General features: G+C 42.7%; 1 protein-coding gene across 1 annotated transcript in view; it reads left to right on the top strand.

The window, feature by feature from the left end:
* The window catches only part of fech (ferrochelatase), a 23,205-nt gene extending 8,407 nt beyond the window's left edge, over positions 1-14,798 (top strand). The window contains exons 5-11 of the mRNA XM_084047662.1: positions 1-113; positions 613-719; positions 2,373-2,471; positions 2,938-3,045; positions 4,842-5,006; positions 7,811-7,870; positions 10,705-14,798. The exon at positions 1-113 is cut by the window's left edge and continues 22 nt beyond it. Of these exons, the coding sequence (XP_083903788.1) occupies positions 1-113; positions 613-719; positions 2,373-2,471; positions 2,938-3,045; positions 4,842-5,006; positions 7,811-7,870; positions 10,705-10,839 (787 nt within the window). The 3' untranslated portion in view covers positions 10,840-14,798. The remainder of the gene's footprint in view (positions 114-612; positions 720-2,372; positions 2,472-2,937; positions 3,046-4,841; positions 5,007-7,810; positions 7,871-10,704) is intronic.
* Positions 14,799-16,508: the final 1,710 nt, after the last annotated feature.

The raw sequence follows: 16,508 nt of genomic DNA, 5'->3' as shown, positions 1-16,508 counted from the left end.
TTTCCGGTACGTGAATCCGCTGACGGAAGATGCCATCGAGGCCATGGAGAGAGACGGGATAGAGCGAGCGGTGGCGTTCACACAGTACCCGCAGTACAGCTGCTCCACGACAGGTCATAACCACTGCACCACTGTATTTAGAGCAGGGGTCTTCAACAGGGGGTCCGGGACCCTTAGGGGGTCCCCAGAGCTACTATAGGCGGTCCGCCTAATCTTTGTGTGATAGGATTTAGTTTTTTTTTACATTAACCACTTGAACCCTAGAATTCCTTTTCTGAGGGGAACATTAGCCGAAAATAGCAGATCTACAAGCTCTCAACGCCTCGCGCTGCGAGGCGTTGAGAGCTTGTAGATCGGCTTGTAGAGAGGCTATCGGTGTAGAGGGAAAAAATAGCAGACTAAGTAAAAAAAAACAACTTTAATCTGAAACACAATTTTATACAATATAGAGTAGGGGGTCCCTGCTTCATCTCTCTCTCAGCTAGGGGGTCCTTGGTCTGAAAACGTTGAAGACCCCTGATTTAGAGTATACAAATATAACACACACGCACGCACGTACGTACAGTACTGTACTGTAGATTAATAGTTGTGTGTCTCTGTTGTTTTAAACAGGCAGCAGCTTGAACGCCATCTATCGGTACTACCAAAACCGAGCCGACCGGCCGAAGATGCGCTGGAGTGTCATCGACCGTTGGCCCACACACCCCCTACTGGTGGAGGTGAGGCACACACACACACGCACACACACACGCACACACGCACACATACACACACACAGTTTAGAGCAGTGTTTCTCAAACTTTTTCGTGCCAAGGACCCCCAAATTGATAGGTGTGTGGCCGCAGACCCCCACCTGAAAATGTATTGTGCCAGGGAGGGACTCCCAGAAGCAAAGATTTGTGTTAAAAATGTTCGCCTTTTAAAAAAAAGATTAAAAGATTTGCACACATTTTCAAGATTTTTCAAAAAATAGCAGATCTACTGTACAAGCTCGTAGTGCGGCACTCGGTGCCGCGCTATGAGCTTGTAGATCTCGGTCCGCTTCTCCGGAACTACTCTGGCACGTGGAACTACTACAGTATACAAACAATTTAACAAGCGAGGGCAAAAACAGTATGTGGTGTTTTATACAGGGTTCCCAAGGTCACGAAATTCATGGAATATGTTGAAATAAAAAAAAACAGTTTACCAGGCCTGGAAAAGGTTTGGAATTAATTTTACTGTTATTTTTGTCATGTGACACCTTTGCTCGAGTCTGTTCTGGGGGCATTGATGGCACACATGTGTTAAGAGCCTCATTATTGCTCCATTGCTGTCGTTCTCGGCAAACATTGCATCAGTGACACAGTCCTGCAGATTCCTCCTCTACAACATCAGGAGGATTCGCCCCTTCCTCACGGAGAAGGCAGCCCAGGTGCTCATCCAGGCTCTTGTCATCTCCCGCCTGGACTATTGCAACTCCCTCCTTGCTGGTGCTCTGGCATCTGCCATCAGACCTCTGGAGCTTGTTCAGAAAGCTGCGGCTCGTCTGGTGTTCAACCGCCCCAAGTTCTCCCACACAACTATCCTTCTTAGTTCTCTACACTGGCTCCCCGTAGCGGCTCGCATCCAGTTTAAAACCCTGGTGCTAGCCTATAGGGCAGTGAAAGGAACAGCTCCTTCTTACCTCCGGGCTATGGTCGATGCCTACACCCCTGCCCGACCACTTCGGTCTGCCACCTCGGGGCGACTGATTGCCTCGTCACTCAAGGGTCCTTCTGGCCGATCCACACGGTCGCGACTTTTTTCTGTTCTGGCCCCACAGTGGTGGAATGAACTTCCCACTGATGTCAGGACAGCAGAGTCACTGCCCATCTTTCGCCGCAGGCTGAAAACCCACCTCTTCAGGAAACACTACCCTTCCTCTTTGCCTGGCCTACTTGTTGTTAACTAGTTGCACGCACGCTTGTTTTATTGTTGTATTGTTTTATTGGATCTTGTTTAGTCGATACACTTATTTGTTTTAGCTCTTGCTCATTTGATTTAGCTATTTTGTCTCATCTGTTTAAGGATAATAGGTAGCTGATATATAGCACTTTTACCTTAGCGCTAGGTATACTCTTGGTTGCTTGTTTTTGCAGAAAATGCACTTAAGACTTCTGGTGATTAGTAGTTTTCGTTCCCTACCTATGTTCAATGCACTTATTGTAAGTCGCTTTGGATAAAAGCGTCTGCTAAATGACTGTAATAATAATGTAATAATAACAATAGGCCTGGAAATGGGGTAAAATACTTTGGAAAAGTTACGGGAAAGTTTTAAAAAATTCATTGTTAAAAATGTGTGTGAGCCCTGTTTATAGTACATGTATACATTGAGTATATTGTATATTTAGTGTTTTGCAGATCATGTCCGCAATGAGCTGCTGAAGTTCCCAGAGGACAAGAGAGACGAGGTGGTCATTCTGTTCTCTGCACACTCGTTACCCATGGCTGTAAGTAACATCAACTACTAGAAATAAATGTTACCGCTGATGAATACAGATTTTTTTTATGCTATTTTATTCATTATTTCTCTTTAACCCAGTAAGACCAGGAAAGCCTATACGTTGTTATACCTTTAAAGGCCGGAAAAGCATCCGTGTCATTTTAGATGTTACCGTGTATATAGCAACAGGATTAAAACAATTATTTTTAAAGATAAAAAATAGGACATTTTCTGAAGACTTGGGTTAGGATTTAAAGAAGGAGTTTTCTTTTTTTTTTAAATCGGCCCCAGGTCTAAATGGGTTAAATGCATTTGATATGCTCTTGAATGCACTTTTATGCCTATGTAAAGCACTTTGAATTACCTTTGTGAATGTTGCCTTACTACAACAGCTAGACTAGTAGATGTTTGAGTAGCATTTTTATTTAAAAAACATTTTAACATTGTGTTACTGTGCATGTGTGTTACTATAGGTGGTGAACAGAGGAGACCCCTACCCTCAGGAAGTGGGGGCCACAGTACAGAGAGTGATGGAGAGACTAGGACACTGCAACCCCTACCGGCTGGTCTGGCAGTCTAAGGTAAGAGTTCTCTCTCTCTATCCCATATTGGTTCTCAAAGTTGGGGTCCGGGGACCCCCAGGGGTCCTTGGAGGCGTACCAGAGGGTCCCCAGCAAAATGAGTTAATATACTGTAGTGTCACAACCATTTTAACCACTTTAACCATCTTTTATAGTTTGGCTATTCAAAATTAGCAGATCTACAAGCACATAGCGCGGCATCAACCATTTTAAATACATTTTGACATTTTTAAACTGTAAAGCCGAAAAATAGCAGATCTACAAGCTCACAACGCGTTGCGCTGGGACGCGTTGTGAGCTTATAGATCAGCTATTTGTCGGTGCGTGACACTGGCACGCAACTAAGTGTAAATCATGTTTGACTCTAATATCAACCCCTAAACCTAACCTCTAAATGTCTGATCCTAATCCTAACCCCACCTGAATCATTTTCTAATAGTAAATGTATCTCTAAACGCCTTTTTTACAACCATAAAACAACCATCTCTCTTGTGAGGACCAGGAAATGGTCCTCACAACGACTATTTCTCAAATTCTACTATATACATTACTTAATACTTGTGGGGACATTAAGGTCCACACACACAACCATGTCGATCAAGTTATAGGTTGTCTCACGGTACCATCTAGTGGTTGTTGATAGACATGGCACCTCATGAAAATCTACCACTGAAAATAGGGAAAACTTTTATAGAGCACCGAAGTCTGACGTAATTTACACATCCTTTGTTTGTCTACCTGGTTCACGGTTTTCCACCCCCATTCTGAATCCCCATAGAGTATTTAATATCACGTCAAATAAGAACTGTGTTCCAAAAATAAACAAATGACCCTGGCGGTTTTACTCTTATGGATATGAAGCATCAACTGACGGTGAGAAAACGATAATGTTACTTCCGCCGAATTAGTTCAATTTTCGCCAGAAACAGACTGTATCAAATATAAGTGACTGACTATCATAAACGATACAGAACCTCCTCCCTGACAATATCGCCGAGACAGCTTGTTTATTTTTGGACCACAATTCTTATATGAGACGATTCTATGATGACCCAATATTATTCTCCATAGAGAAATTACTTTACGAACCTGGGGATGAACGAGTGGAACGTCAGGACTTCTGTACTCTATTTTGTACCTGTATAATAAATAACAATATAGGAGCTTTCATGCCATGGATAAAATAAGTGCAAACTCAGTGAGCTTCTTGTGTAATTAGTTAATTACTTGGTTAAAACGAAGCTCTATTGATTACCAAAACGTATGTTAATGCAACATAACTAACACATGTGCAGTGGTTGGAGGTGGCCTCCATACTCTTCCATGGAGGACTTTAGAACCTGGTGGAGGGTGGGCCTGTCTGAAGCTCATAAGCCCGGACGGGAGACCCGGATTGAAATCCTGTGCGTTACAGTTGCAATTACCTCTCTCCTCTCTTGGCAGAGGACATAGAACTTACGTATTGTATCTTTAAATGGCTGAGTCAAGTGTACAGCAGCCCCAGGGTCTGAGAAAATGACATGATACTCAATAAAGAATGCTTTATAATGTGTTATGATTATGTTTATAAAGCATTAGTGGGATTAGATTATAATACATTGTAAGTATGTTTATAATGCATCATAGACATGGGATGCATAGCAAGTGACTGCTCCTAATTGGACTGCTCCTAATTGGAGGGCTGTTTTACTTTACATCACCACAAGGGGGCAGTGCTCTCCTTCTGATGGTGTAGTGCAAGATGTTTGCTGCATGCAGAGCAAAGTTTAATCCTCTCCTCTCCTCTCCTCTCCTAGGTTGGCCCCATGTCATGGCTTGGACCACAGACAGATGAGGTCATCAAGGGTCTGTGTGAGCGTGGGAAGAAGAACCTTCTGCTGGTGCCCATCGCCTTCACGTCCGACCACATCGAGACGCTGTTCGAACTGGACATAGAGTACAGTCAGGTGCTGGGAGAAGAGGTGAGGGGTCAGCGTGTGTGTGTGTGTGTGTGTGTGTGTGTGTGTGTGTGTGTGTGTGTGTGTGTGTGTGTGTGTGTGTGTGTGTGTGTGTGTGTGTGTGTGTGTGTGTGTGTGTGTGTGTGTGTGTGTGTGTGTGTGTGTGTGTGTGTGTGTGTGTGTGTGTGTGTGTGTGTGTGTGTGCGTGCGTGCGCCAGTGGTGTAAAGTAACTAAGTACATTTACTACTACAAGTACTGTACTTAAGTACAATTTAGAGGCAAATGTTATACTTTTACTCCACTACAATTATCTGAAAATTATCTTTAGTTACTAGTTACAGTTCTTAGTAGATTTTGATTATTACAAAACATACATTAACCACTTTTGGCCATATACATTTTGGCCATTTGAAAATAGTGGCATCGCGACGCATTGTGAGCTTGTAGATCTGCTATTTTCAAGAGATTTGTATACATTAGAAAATTTTAAATGGGACATTCAGCATATTGATTACTTTGAGTTCATTTTCTTTCTTTCTTTCTTTTTCCTTTATTTATTCAGAGAAGCCCATTGAGAGCAAGCTCTCTTTTTCAAGGACGCCCTGATAACAACATATGAAATACATACATAATGAGAAACAATAACAAACATTTGAATCACATTACAATGTCACAGATTCAAATAAACATAGTGTTACATGAAACAGGTGTAGTCACTATGTAGTGTGTCCACAAGAAGCACCCTATTTTGATGCCAATACTTTTGTACTTTTACTCAAGTACATTTTGAGTTCCGGACGTTTCGTTTAATTGTAACAGAGTATTTCTATATTGCAGTATTGATACTTTTACTTAAGTAGCCAATTTGAGTACTTTTTCCACCACTGGTGTGCGCGCGTGTGCCAGCTGCGTCAGCACCAGTCCAGTGCCCTGTCTGTCTGTCTGTCTGTCTGTCTGCCTGTGTGTCAGACAGTCTGAAGGCACCGGTGGGGGTGACCACAGATCAATTCTACTGGTGCCTAGCCAGTACACACACACGCACACACACACACACACACACACACACACACACACACACACACACACACACACACACACACACACACACACACACACACACACACACACGCACACAGTGTCTACTCCACTTCCCCGCTATCCCCTCCTGTGTCAGTGTTAGTGGTCGTATGTAGAACCTGTGCGTACAGCAGAACTATCCATTATAACTGTCAAAGGGTCCAGTCAAACTAGATTAGTGCACCGGCCTGTTACACACCACCAACCTTACACTGTTAAAGTCCAGACAGTGTTGATTTCGTTGACTAAAACTATGACGAATTTTTTTTGTCGACCACCTTTTTTCACTGACTAAAACAAAATAAAAACAAAATAAAAACTAAGCTATGATGACATTTTCGTCAACAAATAAAAACTAGACTAAAGTGTTAGTGAGGGGACTAGTGGAGAAGAGATCCAGTAGAACTAAAAGACAAGTCATGTTATGTTTGGTAGCGCTCGGGTGTTGCGCTCTGAAAATAGCAGATCTATGTGCTTGTAGATCGGCTATTTACAGCATGCAACCAAGTGTAAAATCAGGCATTACGACGCCATCAAGGCACCGACAAAATACATTTTATTCGACTAAATCTACAGTTGATTTAGTCGACTATAATCTTGTGATATTTAGTCGACTGAAACTAGACAAAAACTAAAACATTTCAGATGACTAAAATATGACTAAAACTAAATGGAATTTTATTCAAAAGACTGTGACTAAGACCAAATCAAAATTTGCTGTCAAAATCAACACTGGTCCAGAGGGTTCAATTGAACTCTAAGGGTCGTTACAGAAGGGAAGCGGCCGACGCGCCTTGTGTAATTCATTTTCAATGAGAAGCCGCAATTATTTGGGACGTGTGGATAAGTCGAGGGGCGGAGAGCAGTGTTGATTTTGACAACAAATTTAGATTCAGTTTTAGTCATAGTCTTTTGAATCAAATTGTATTTAGTTTTAGTCATATTTTAGTCACCTGAAATGTTTTAGTTTTAGTCTAGTTTTAGTCAACTAAATATCATACGATTATAGTTGACTAAATCTACAGTTGATTTAGTCGACTATAATGTATTTTGGCGGTGCCTTGATGGCGTCATAATGGCTGATTTTACACTTGGTTGCATGCTGAAAATAGCAGATCTACAAGCTCACAACGCGTCGCGCTGCGACGCGTTGTGAGCTTGTAGATCAGCTATTTTCAGAGCGCAACACCCGAGCTCAACCAAACATAAAATGACTTGTCTTTTAGTTCTACTGGATCTCTTCTCCACTATAGTCCCTCACTAACATTTTAGTCTAGTTTTTATTTGTTGACGAAATTGTCAATATATTTAGTCTTAGTTTTAGTCATCATAGCTTAGTTTATATTTAGCTTTTATTTAGTTTTCGTCCGTGAAAAAAGGTAGTCGACCAACATTTTTCGTCATAGTTTTAGTCGACGAAATCAACACTAGCGGAGAGGCAGGCGGACGTGGTCCCGTGAAATTCGCGCGCTCGTGATCGTTTGTGCACACGCCCGCAGGCGGCAAGAGCTGGATTGCGGTCAGCTTTCCCTCCCCCCGCTAGGTGCAGGAGGACAAAACAATAATGATCCTCGCTGATCCGAGTGAGACCGCCCGCGTCAACCGCTCCCCGTCTGTAACCACCCTTATTAGGCTTCTAGTTTGAAGGCTATATCTAGTGCTGGTACGTCATTGGAGTCTTTGTTAATTTAATCTTGAACCCCCTTGTGGTGTTAAAATGTTTCTTTGTTTCCCTCTCTCTTTTTTTCAGTGTGGAGTGGAGAATATACGGAGAGCAGAGTCACTGAACGGGAATCCTCTCTTCATGAGGGTATGATGTCACACACACACACACACACACACACACACACACACACACACACACACACACACACACACACACACACACACACACACACACACACACACCAAACCCAAACCCCTCTTCATGTATGCATGCGGAGAGAGCGATAGGATGAGGAAGTGGAGAAGATAGAAGTGTAAGACGGTTCCCCCGAGTAGGAGTCACTGTTGCAGCATCATGAACGTGAACATGGCCGGTTGTGTTGGTTAGAGCAGTGGTTTTCAACCTTTTTTGCGTCAAGGACCCCCAAATTGACACATATTAGCCCACGGACCCCCATTTGAAAAGATATGCCAGGTACTCAACCATTTTGATTTCTTAGGGGTCTTAATCTACACTGTATCATCATCATTAGTGTTCATTTAACTCTGAGAGTGTACAAATGGAACCAAATGGACCCGTTAGGGTCCATTTGGTTCCATTTGTACTCAGAGTTACAGACACATAAGGGTCAGTTTCTAACTATTAATTTGGCTGGGGACCCCCTGGAACCCCTTCAAGGACCACTGGTGGTCCCCGGACCACTGGTTGAGAACCACTGGGTTAGAGTTTCTTGCCAAGCTGGAGGCTCTGTGGAAGAATCCACACCGTGGCACGTATTAACTACTCATTAAGTAGTTAACACAGCGCCACAATCATTTAACCACTTTATCCATGTATTTGGGGGGGGGGTTTATTTTTGGGGCCTTTATGCCTTTATTGATAGGATAGTAGACTGACAGGAAATGGGGAGAGAGATGGGGAGTGACATGCAGCAAAGGCCGTCAGACCCCTTCCACGCGCTGTCAGGTTACTTTGTAGCCTACAGGTGCCTGGACCGCTACGCCAGCGGTCCAGGCCACCAGCGCGTCTTTACCAGAAACACATGGAAGACCGGTGCTGCCAACTCAAAAAGCTGTTCTATGTGGACACGCCCCCTTACAGACATAGAACGTACTGATTGTAGTTCACTTATTTGTGAGTAACATCGCTCGCCTCCACAAATATTTGTTGTTGACGTGGCTTCATCATGTCTATTATAAGGGCTGAAACGTTCACCTTTATCCACAACAACTCCCTGACACAACATACAGGCAGACAGACAGACAGGCAGGCAGACAGACAGACAGACAGACAGGCAGACAGGCAGGCAGACAGGTACACTGTGGAGAGGTAGACAGGCGCGTGGATGTGTTGCTCAGATGGAGGTAAACCCCTGGGGGAGGAGCTTGTCAATAAACGCATAACCCCCCCTCTCTACCTGCACTCCATCCATCCTTCTCTACTTCCATTCCTCTACATCCCTCCATCCTTCTTTAACTCCATTTCTCCATCCTTCTCTATACCTCCACTCCTCCATTTCTCTGTCTGTCTGTCCATTCATACCTCCATCCTTCTCTACCTCCTCTCCATCCCTCCATCCTTCTCTACCTCCACTCCTCTCTCTCTCTCTCTCTCTCTCTCTCTCTCTCTCTCTCTCTCTCTCTCCATCCATTCAGCCATCTTTCTCCCTTATTTTCAACCCTGAAACCTCTCACACACACACACAGGTCCACTTCTTCACTGTGTGTGTGTGTGTGTGTGTGTGTGTGTGTGTGTGTGTGTGTGTGTGTGTGTGTGTGTGTGTGTGTGTGTGTGTGTGTGTGTGTGTGTGTGTGTGTGTGTGTGTGTGTGTGTGTGTGTGTGTGTGTGTGTGTGTGTGTGTGTGTGTGTGTGTGTGTGTGTGTGTGTGTGTGCGTGCGTGCGTGTGGTTTATTAAGGGAAGGTTCCAGATCAATGGAAATCTTTGAGCTGACTACAGTAGAACTGAACTGACTGGCCCACTGGCTGGTCAAACCCTGTGTGTGTGTGTGTGTGTGTGTGTGTGTGTGTGTGTGTGTGTGTGTGTGTGTGTGTGTGTGTGTAGGCTCACACACACACACACACACACACACACACACACACACACACACACACACACACACACACACACACACACACACACACACACACACACACACACACACACACACACACACACACTATCGTCATTCTATGCTTGTGTGTGTCTAGAAATAAGGGTTCTTTCTCTGTGGTGTGTGTGTGTGTGTGTGTGTGTGTGTGTGTGTGCGCGTGCGTGCGTGTGAATCAATATGGTGGGGATGATTAGTTGGTAGTTACTGAGGGATTGTTTCCTGGTGAGGTTTGAGCTTCTGTTGTCTCTGTGAAACCCATCAATCAACACTCTGACACCATTACTGATTATTACACACACACAACTACAGTATTACTACTGTTAATCTATTACTGTGACCCTATTACTGACTGCACACATTACTTACTCTATTACTGATTACTGTTACTACTGTTACACTATTACTAGAGCTTTCGAGGTGTTTTTGTGCAAGCTTGAAGCTTCGTTACAGGTTGTGAGCTTGTAGATTGGCTATGGTCAGCATGCAACAGAGTATCATTCTGATCAATATGATTAGGCCTGTCACAATTATTACATAATCGCCTAATCGCAATTATTTTTGCATAATCGTTTCCATGTTGAAAAATGTTTTTTTTTCAAAATATTTTCAGATTTTTTTTTGGAAATTATGTCTTTTTAAGTATAAAAGTTTAGAATAATGTCTGTCATATTTCTTCGTTTGTCATGTCTGCCCTGTGCATACTTCAAAGCCTAAAAGCCAAACATTTTTTTTTTTTCATACACTATGTTCCAGTGTTCAAAGACAAACACTTTTTAAATCGTCAATCGCAATTATTTGTGTGACAATTAATCGTGAAGTAAAATGTGTAATGGTGACAGTCCTATTTTTTGTTGTTGTTCCCTGCAGGCGTTGGCCGACCTGGTCCAGAACCACCTTGCCTCCAACGAGCCGTGCTCCCGCCAGCTGACCCTGCGCTGCCCGCTCTGCACCAACCCCACCTGTGGAGCCGCCAAGGCCTTCTTCGCCAACCAGAAACTCTAACGCAGTACTTCTTCTTCTTCTCACACTTCTTTCAAGATTTTTTTCCAAAAAAAAAAAGATCAAAAAAATAGCACTTAACGCGTTGCGAGCTTGTAAATCTGCTCTTTTTGAATAGCCAACGCAAAAATCTAAAAATGATGTCCCGGTTTTAATTGGTTTTAAACCTTTTTCAAGGGCCCTCTTGAGAGTGTGCATTTGTACCTTCTCAGAGTTACAAACCTGTTAAGGGTCCAAAATATTTGCCTGTTTTTGCCGAATGTTTGCCTATTATGACACGCCCAAAACAAGGATGCTAGGGTTCATGTGGTTAAATCCAGTGGTTCTCAAACCTTTTCATGTCAAGGACCCCCAAGTTAATATGTATTTGGCTGTGGACCCCCATTTGAAAATATTTTGTGCCAGGGACAAAAATGATAAAAAGAAAATCAAGATCTTTTGAAAATATCAGATCTACAAGCTAAAAGCTATTAATTAATTTTACTGTTGACTCCCTGCTGTGGAACCCCTTCATGGACCCCTGAGGGTCCCCGGATCCCACTTTGAGAAGCACTGGGTTGATTTTGCAGTGTTACTGTTCCCTACTTAGTGCTGAAGTGAATCATAGATCCATTTGGGCTGAGGAAGGCGGGGGGGGTGGAGAGCATCTTGTCATGTGGTGTTTGAGAGTATTATAAATGACCCGCTGTGTCGCCACCAAGTGGAATCCCATTCTTCCAGTGTGCTTTAACTGTACAATCCGTACATGGACTTACACACCTCTCACCGGCTCTGAACTGAATTGCAAATAGGGCTGCAACCATCGATTATTTCCCTAAGAGATTATTCTGTAGATTACCTTTTTGTAATATTCTTTAAGAATATATATATATTTCAACACGCCGATTAATGACTCATGCCCTATTTCATACAATGGTGTCGTGGAAAGCTCACAATGTGTTAATGCGACGCGTTATGGGCTTCTAGATCTGCTATTTTCACTATCTTATGCACGACATATTTTTGCACAATTTGGCCGAAATAGGGATAGATTATTCATTGATTATTTAATTAAATTATTTTTTTTTATCATTGATTAAATCAATTAGTTTGCTTAACTGTTGCAGCCCTAATTGTAAACCCCTCACCCTTCTTCTTTCTTTAATGCATCGCCTAGAATACCAACTCGGTGTCGTGTAGCCATGGCCCTCGTCTCTGGTCCCACGTCGACCCACCCCTCCGTTTGGCCGAGAATATTTAAACAAACGCAACAAATGGAGTTTTGTAGATGACAGTCTGACGCAGGTCTGCATTGTGTCAAGGAAAGAATACAGTATATCCAAAACTAAAGAAACCGGTCACAGTGCATCAAAGCCACAGGAAAAAAGACATTGCACTATTTATTTTATTTGTTCATTTTTTTTTGTTTTTCTATATCCTTTGCTTACATTCCATTACGCTCTGCCGTGTAAGCATGCATAGGAAACCCTGTTAGCATAGGAAACACTGTTTAATTAACAGAAATCATGATGACAAGAGACGACGCAGAATTAAGGGAAGGAGTGAGACTTTGTCTCACCTTACATTGGCTCTCTGGAAGTCTAGTAATTCCTGCCCCACCTCTTGAAACTGTGCTGTGTTGGAAGGAGGTCTTTTACTGCTCAAAAGCAGTGGTCTTTACAACTAAACTGCTGAATGTGTGTTCTCCTCTGTGGATGAGTGCCAGGGTTTGCTTTCTGAGCTGTTTGCACCACTTCCTTTTTGTTTTTAAATGGCATCAGCTGGTGATTTCACTGGAATTAGGTTAAAGTATATAAGTAGTTAGAGTTAAGATGAAAGATATGTTGGATTTGTTGTTCTCTTTGTGGCTGAAATAATATATTAATAGCTTCTGCAATTAACTACCAGAAATTCTTAAGTTGTTTGTTTCAAATACATGTTGGTTCATGTGACATAATGAACAATGTAAAATAGCGGATGCTTTTTGCAACTTTAACATCACCCCATCTGTTCATATATGTATACGTATATACCGCTTGGTGGCCGTGTAATAATTATTGGAGATAATTACAGTTTGTAACTGTAAAGTCAAAGATTCAGTCAGTGCCCACAGCATTGGTCAACAGCACGTGCCTCTTGAGCAAGGCAGCCCTTCCTGCTTACTCACTGTGGCTGTGGATGATGTGTGAATCGGGTGAATCCTTGAAATGGAACGATGAAAGGAAAATGGTACATCTACAAGCTCACCACGTGTCATGACCCCTTGTGAGCTTGTAGATCTGCTATTTTCGGGGCATGACAACATAAAGTAAGCATAACCAGTCCTTCTCTTTGTCCTGTACCCCTGTGACAACCCCTGTGATAATGTGCCTTTTAACACGACTACAGACTAAAAAGACTGGAGGTCTGCATGTTATCTTCTTGGGTATTTTCTAAACACTCATGGAAATCCACATAACCAGCAGTCTCTTTACTGTTATCATAAAGGTCTTCTCATTGGAGTTGTCCCTTTGACAATGAATGGGTTGGGCTGACTTTGTGGACTGGGTTTGGGATTTAGAAATGCACAAATGCCTACATTTCCAAACAAGGAGACATTGTCCTTTTTCCATGTCCTTTTTAAAAACATGTTTGGTGCTATCACTTTGTCTACAAAAACATTGTTACCCCCACTTTGCTTTCTGGCTTAATTTACTAATACATTTTAAAAATACCTTTTCTGCATTAATTTGACTAGAAAAGTCACATTGATTGTGTTACAATCTGGGAAACCTGACTGAGAAGGCATCTGGTGACTTGTGCATGTCAACACTTCAGGATGTTCAAGCTTTTGGGGTTAATTTCAGGCCGGCACAAACATCATTGTAATCATTTCAAAGCGTCTTCTTTGTCAACCCTTTCAGAGCACTGTCAATGTAATCATCAGTCAAGTATTGTACATGTCCACAGACCCAGAGGGAGACTAGACTACCTCTTATACACACTAAAATCATTGGTTCAATTTGTTCTCTATTCAGAGTGAAATCAACACCAACTAGAAAATGTGCTCCTCGGAGCACAGGTCTCCGCCAGCACTGTTCCTGATTAATCCTGTCTTACCTATTTATATTACATATTGTCACGTGTCACTTGACCAATGTTAGCTTAGCTTCAAAAAATCACACCCAGTGTGAAGTGGGCGGTGTGGTCACAGTGATCATCACAGTGGGTGATTCACTTAAAAAAAAACATAAAAGTGCACGGTCCTATTTATAGGACTTCACATGTGTCATGTGTTTCACTAGCCAATCACAGTCCTGAATAGAGTTAACCAGTGTACAATGGTGGCCAATCACGGTGCAGGGTTAGGGGGGTACAATGGTGGCCAATCACAGCGCAGGGTTGGGGGGGTGCAATGGGTCGATGTCCAAACCTCACATATAGGGGCGGTTGCACCGCCCAAAAACATAAATGATTTTTTGAAGCACATTTGATATTTATAGGTTCTTATGTCATCATGCGTCTCGCTAGCCAATCAAAGCATTGGTGACAACATATTCTTCACGTGAAGCTTGACCAATGTTAGCTTGGCCGAGACGGTCGGACACACGGAAGGACAGTGATGAAAACATACTCTCCACCTCTGGCGGAGACAATTATGTAAACTTAAGCTTGTTTTCTAATTACATAATTCAATAATTATGTAAATAAGCTTGTTCTCTAAATTATTTTGAACCATCTCTGTATCCAGTTGTGGGTTTGTCATGTATATGTAAAGGGTTTTGTTTGTACATATAACCATAACAACATGCTACCACTGTGTTACAGCTCAGCATTATTATTATTAAGGTTTTTTGTTTTTTTGTATTTATTTATTCATTTTAGTTTGTTTAGAATTCACAAACCGTCATGTCTCTTCTTTTTACATTTGATATCTCTGGCAGTATCAATGGAATTAAACACGGCATAAGTCTTCCTTTGAGATAATAAAGTGGCTACAGTGAACATAATGCAACTGTGTGTGATTTTATTTTAATGTGGGAAAACAGATCTACAAGCTCACAACGCGTCACATTGTGACGCGATGTGAGCTTTTATGTAGGCTATTTTCGCTATTTGATGTACAACAAAGACAAAGCATAATAGGGTTTAAGTGGTTATGGTTATTATGAATTGAGACAAATCAATCTTCCAACTTTGTCCCTCATTTTATTTCACATACAGTATATCTTCAACCGCTTATCCGTAGTCGGATCACGGGGACGACAGTTCCCTTTCCTGGGCCACATTAGCCACTTTATCCTGGGCGATCCCGAGGCATTCCAAGGCCAGCGTGGAGATGTCACCAGACGGGGGATCTGGTCCTTGGTCTGCCTTGTGGCCTCACAGTGGGACGTGCCCAGAGGACCTCCCTAGGGAGACGTTCAGGGTAGGGGTGTGCCGATATATCGTCCCACGATATATCGCGATACGTTTTTGTGACGATATGTATCGTTTTGGGGAAAAAAAATATCGTTTTGAAAAAAAAAAAGTTTTTATTTTTATTTTATTTTTTTACAATCATTATAATCAGGCATGCAAACAGCCCCGAGGTGAAAAGGGTGACAACGTGTTTTTTTTGGGGGGGTCAGGTGTCACACTATTGCCCTATTTGGATTGAAAACGGCTATTGTAGCTGAAAAGCTACAAGTTTGCATGTCTGAATAATGCAAAAACAGAATTATTTGTTTGCATTTACTTTTTTCCTCCCCCATATATTTTCATAATAAAAAAAGTGCGTATCGTATCGTATCGATATCGTATCGAAGTTGTGAGCCAAATATCGTATCGTATCCTTTCCATGTGAAGGAGCTCCTGAATGACTGAACTAAGTTTTCAACTCAAATGACCCAATACCTAAGGGAGACACCAGCCACCCATCTGAGAAAACTCATTTTGGCCTTTTGTATTTGCAATCTTAATCTAACTCATAATGACTCGACACTTCATGACCACAGCTGAGCAGTGGCGTGCACAGACATTTTGAGGGGCAGGTGCTCAAGTAAATTATACTTTTTTGTTTACTTGGTCTGCTCTTTTTTCCCTCTACACCAAACACCTCTTTGCCAAAAATAGCAGATCTACAAGCCCACAACGGCGTTGTGGGCTTGTAGATCTGCTATTTTTGGCTAAAGTTCTCCTCAGAAAAGGGATGCCAGGTTTCGAGTGGTTATGGTAAAAAGAAAAATCATTTGGCGGACCCCCTGTAGTAACTCTGAGGACCCCCTAGGGGTCCCGGACCCCCTGTTGAAGACCCCTGCTGTAAACTGGGAAAAAAAAACTTTTTTTCTCTCTTTTTTTCAAAAGGGCACTTCTGGTCAAGAGGGCAAAGGGCAGGTGCTCTAGCACCACCTAGAGTCTATCTGTGCACGTCCCTGTATCTAGAGCTATATGCCTTCTGGCTCAGTTCTCTTGGTCAACAACAGTGTGGTACAGCAAGTGCAGCGACCGCAACACTGTGCTCCTGCTGCTCGGATTCCTCCGGCTGATCTCCCGCTGCGTCCTCCCCTCGCTCCGTGAACAAAGACCCTGAGATGTACTTGAACTCCTTCACCCCGGGGCAAGGCCTCATTCCCTACCTGGAGCGAGCAATCCACCCGTTTCCTGCAGAGAACCATGGCGCCTCAGATTTGGAGACGCTGATCCTCATCCCGGCTGCTACGCACTCGGCTGCG

The sequence above is a fragment of the Gymnoscopelus microlampas genome (genome assembly GCF_963454915.1).
Source record: "Gymnoscopelus microlampas genome assembly, chromosome: 21".
Taxonomy (NCBI): Eukaryota; Metazoa; Chordata; class Actinopteri; order Myctophiformes; family Myctophidae; genus Gymnoscopelus; species Gymnoscopelus microlampas.
The sequence above is the reverse complement of the archived record's forward strand: the minus strand, read 5'-3'. Positions and strand labels throughout refer to the sequence as shown.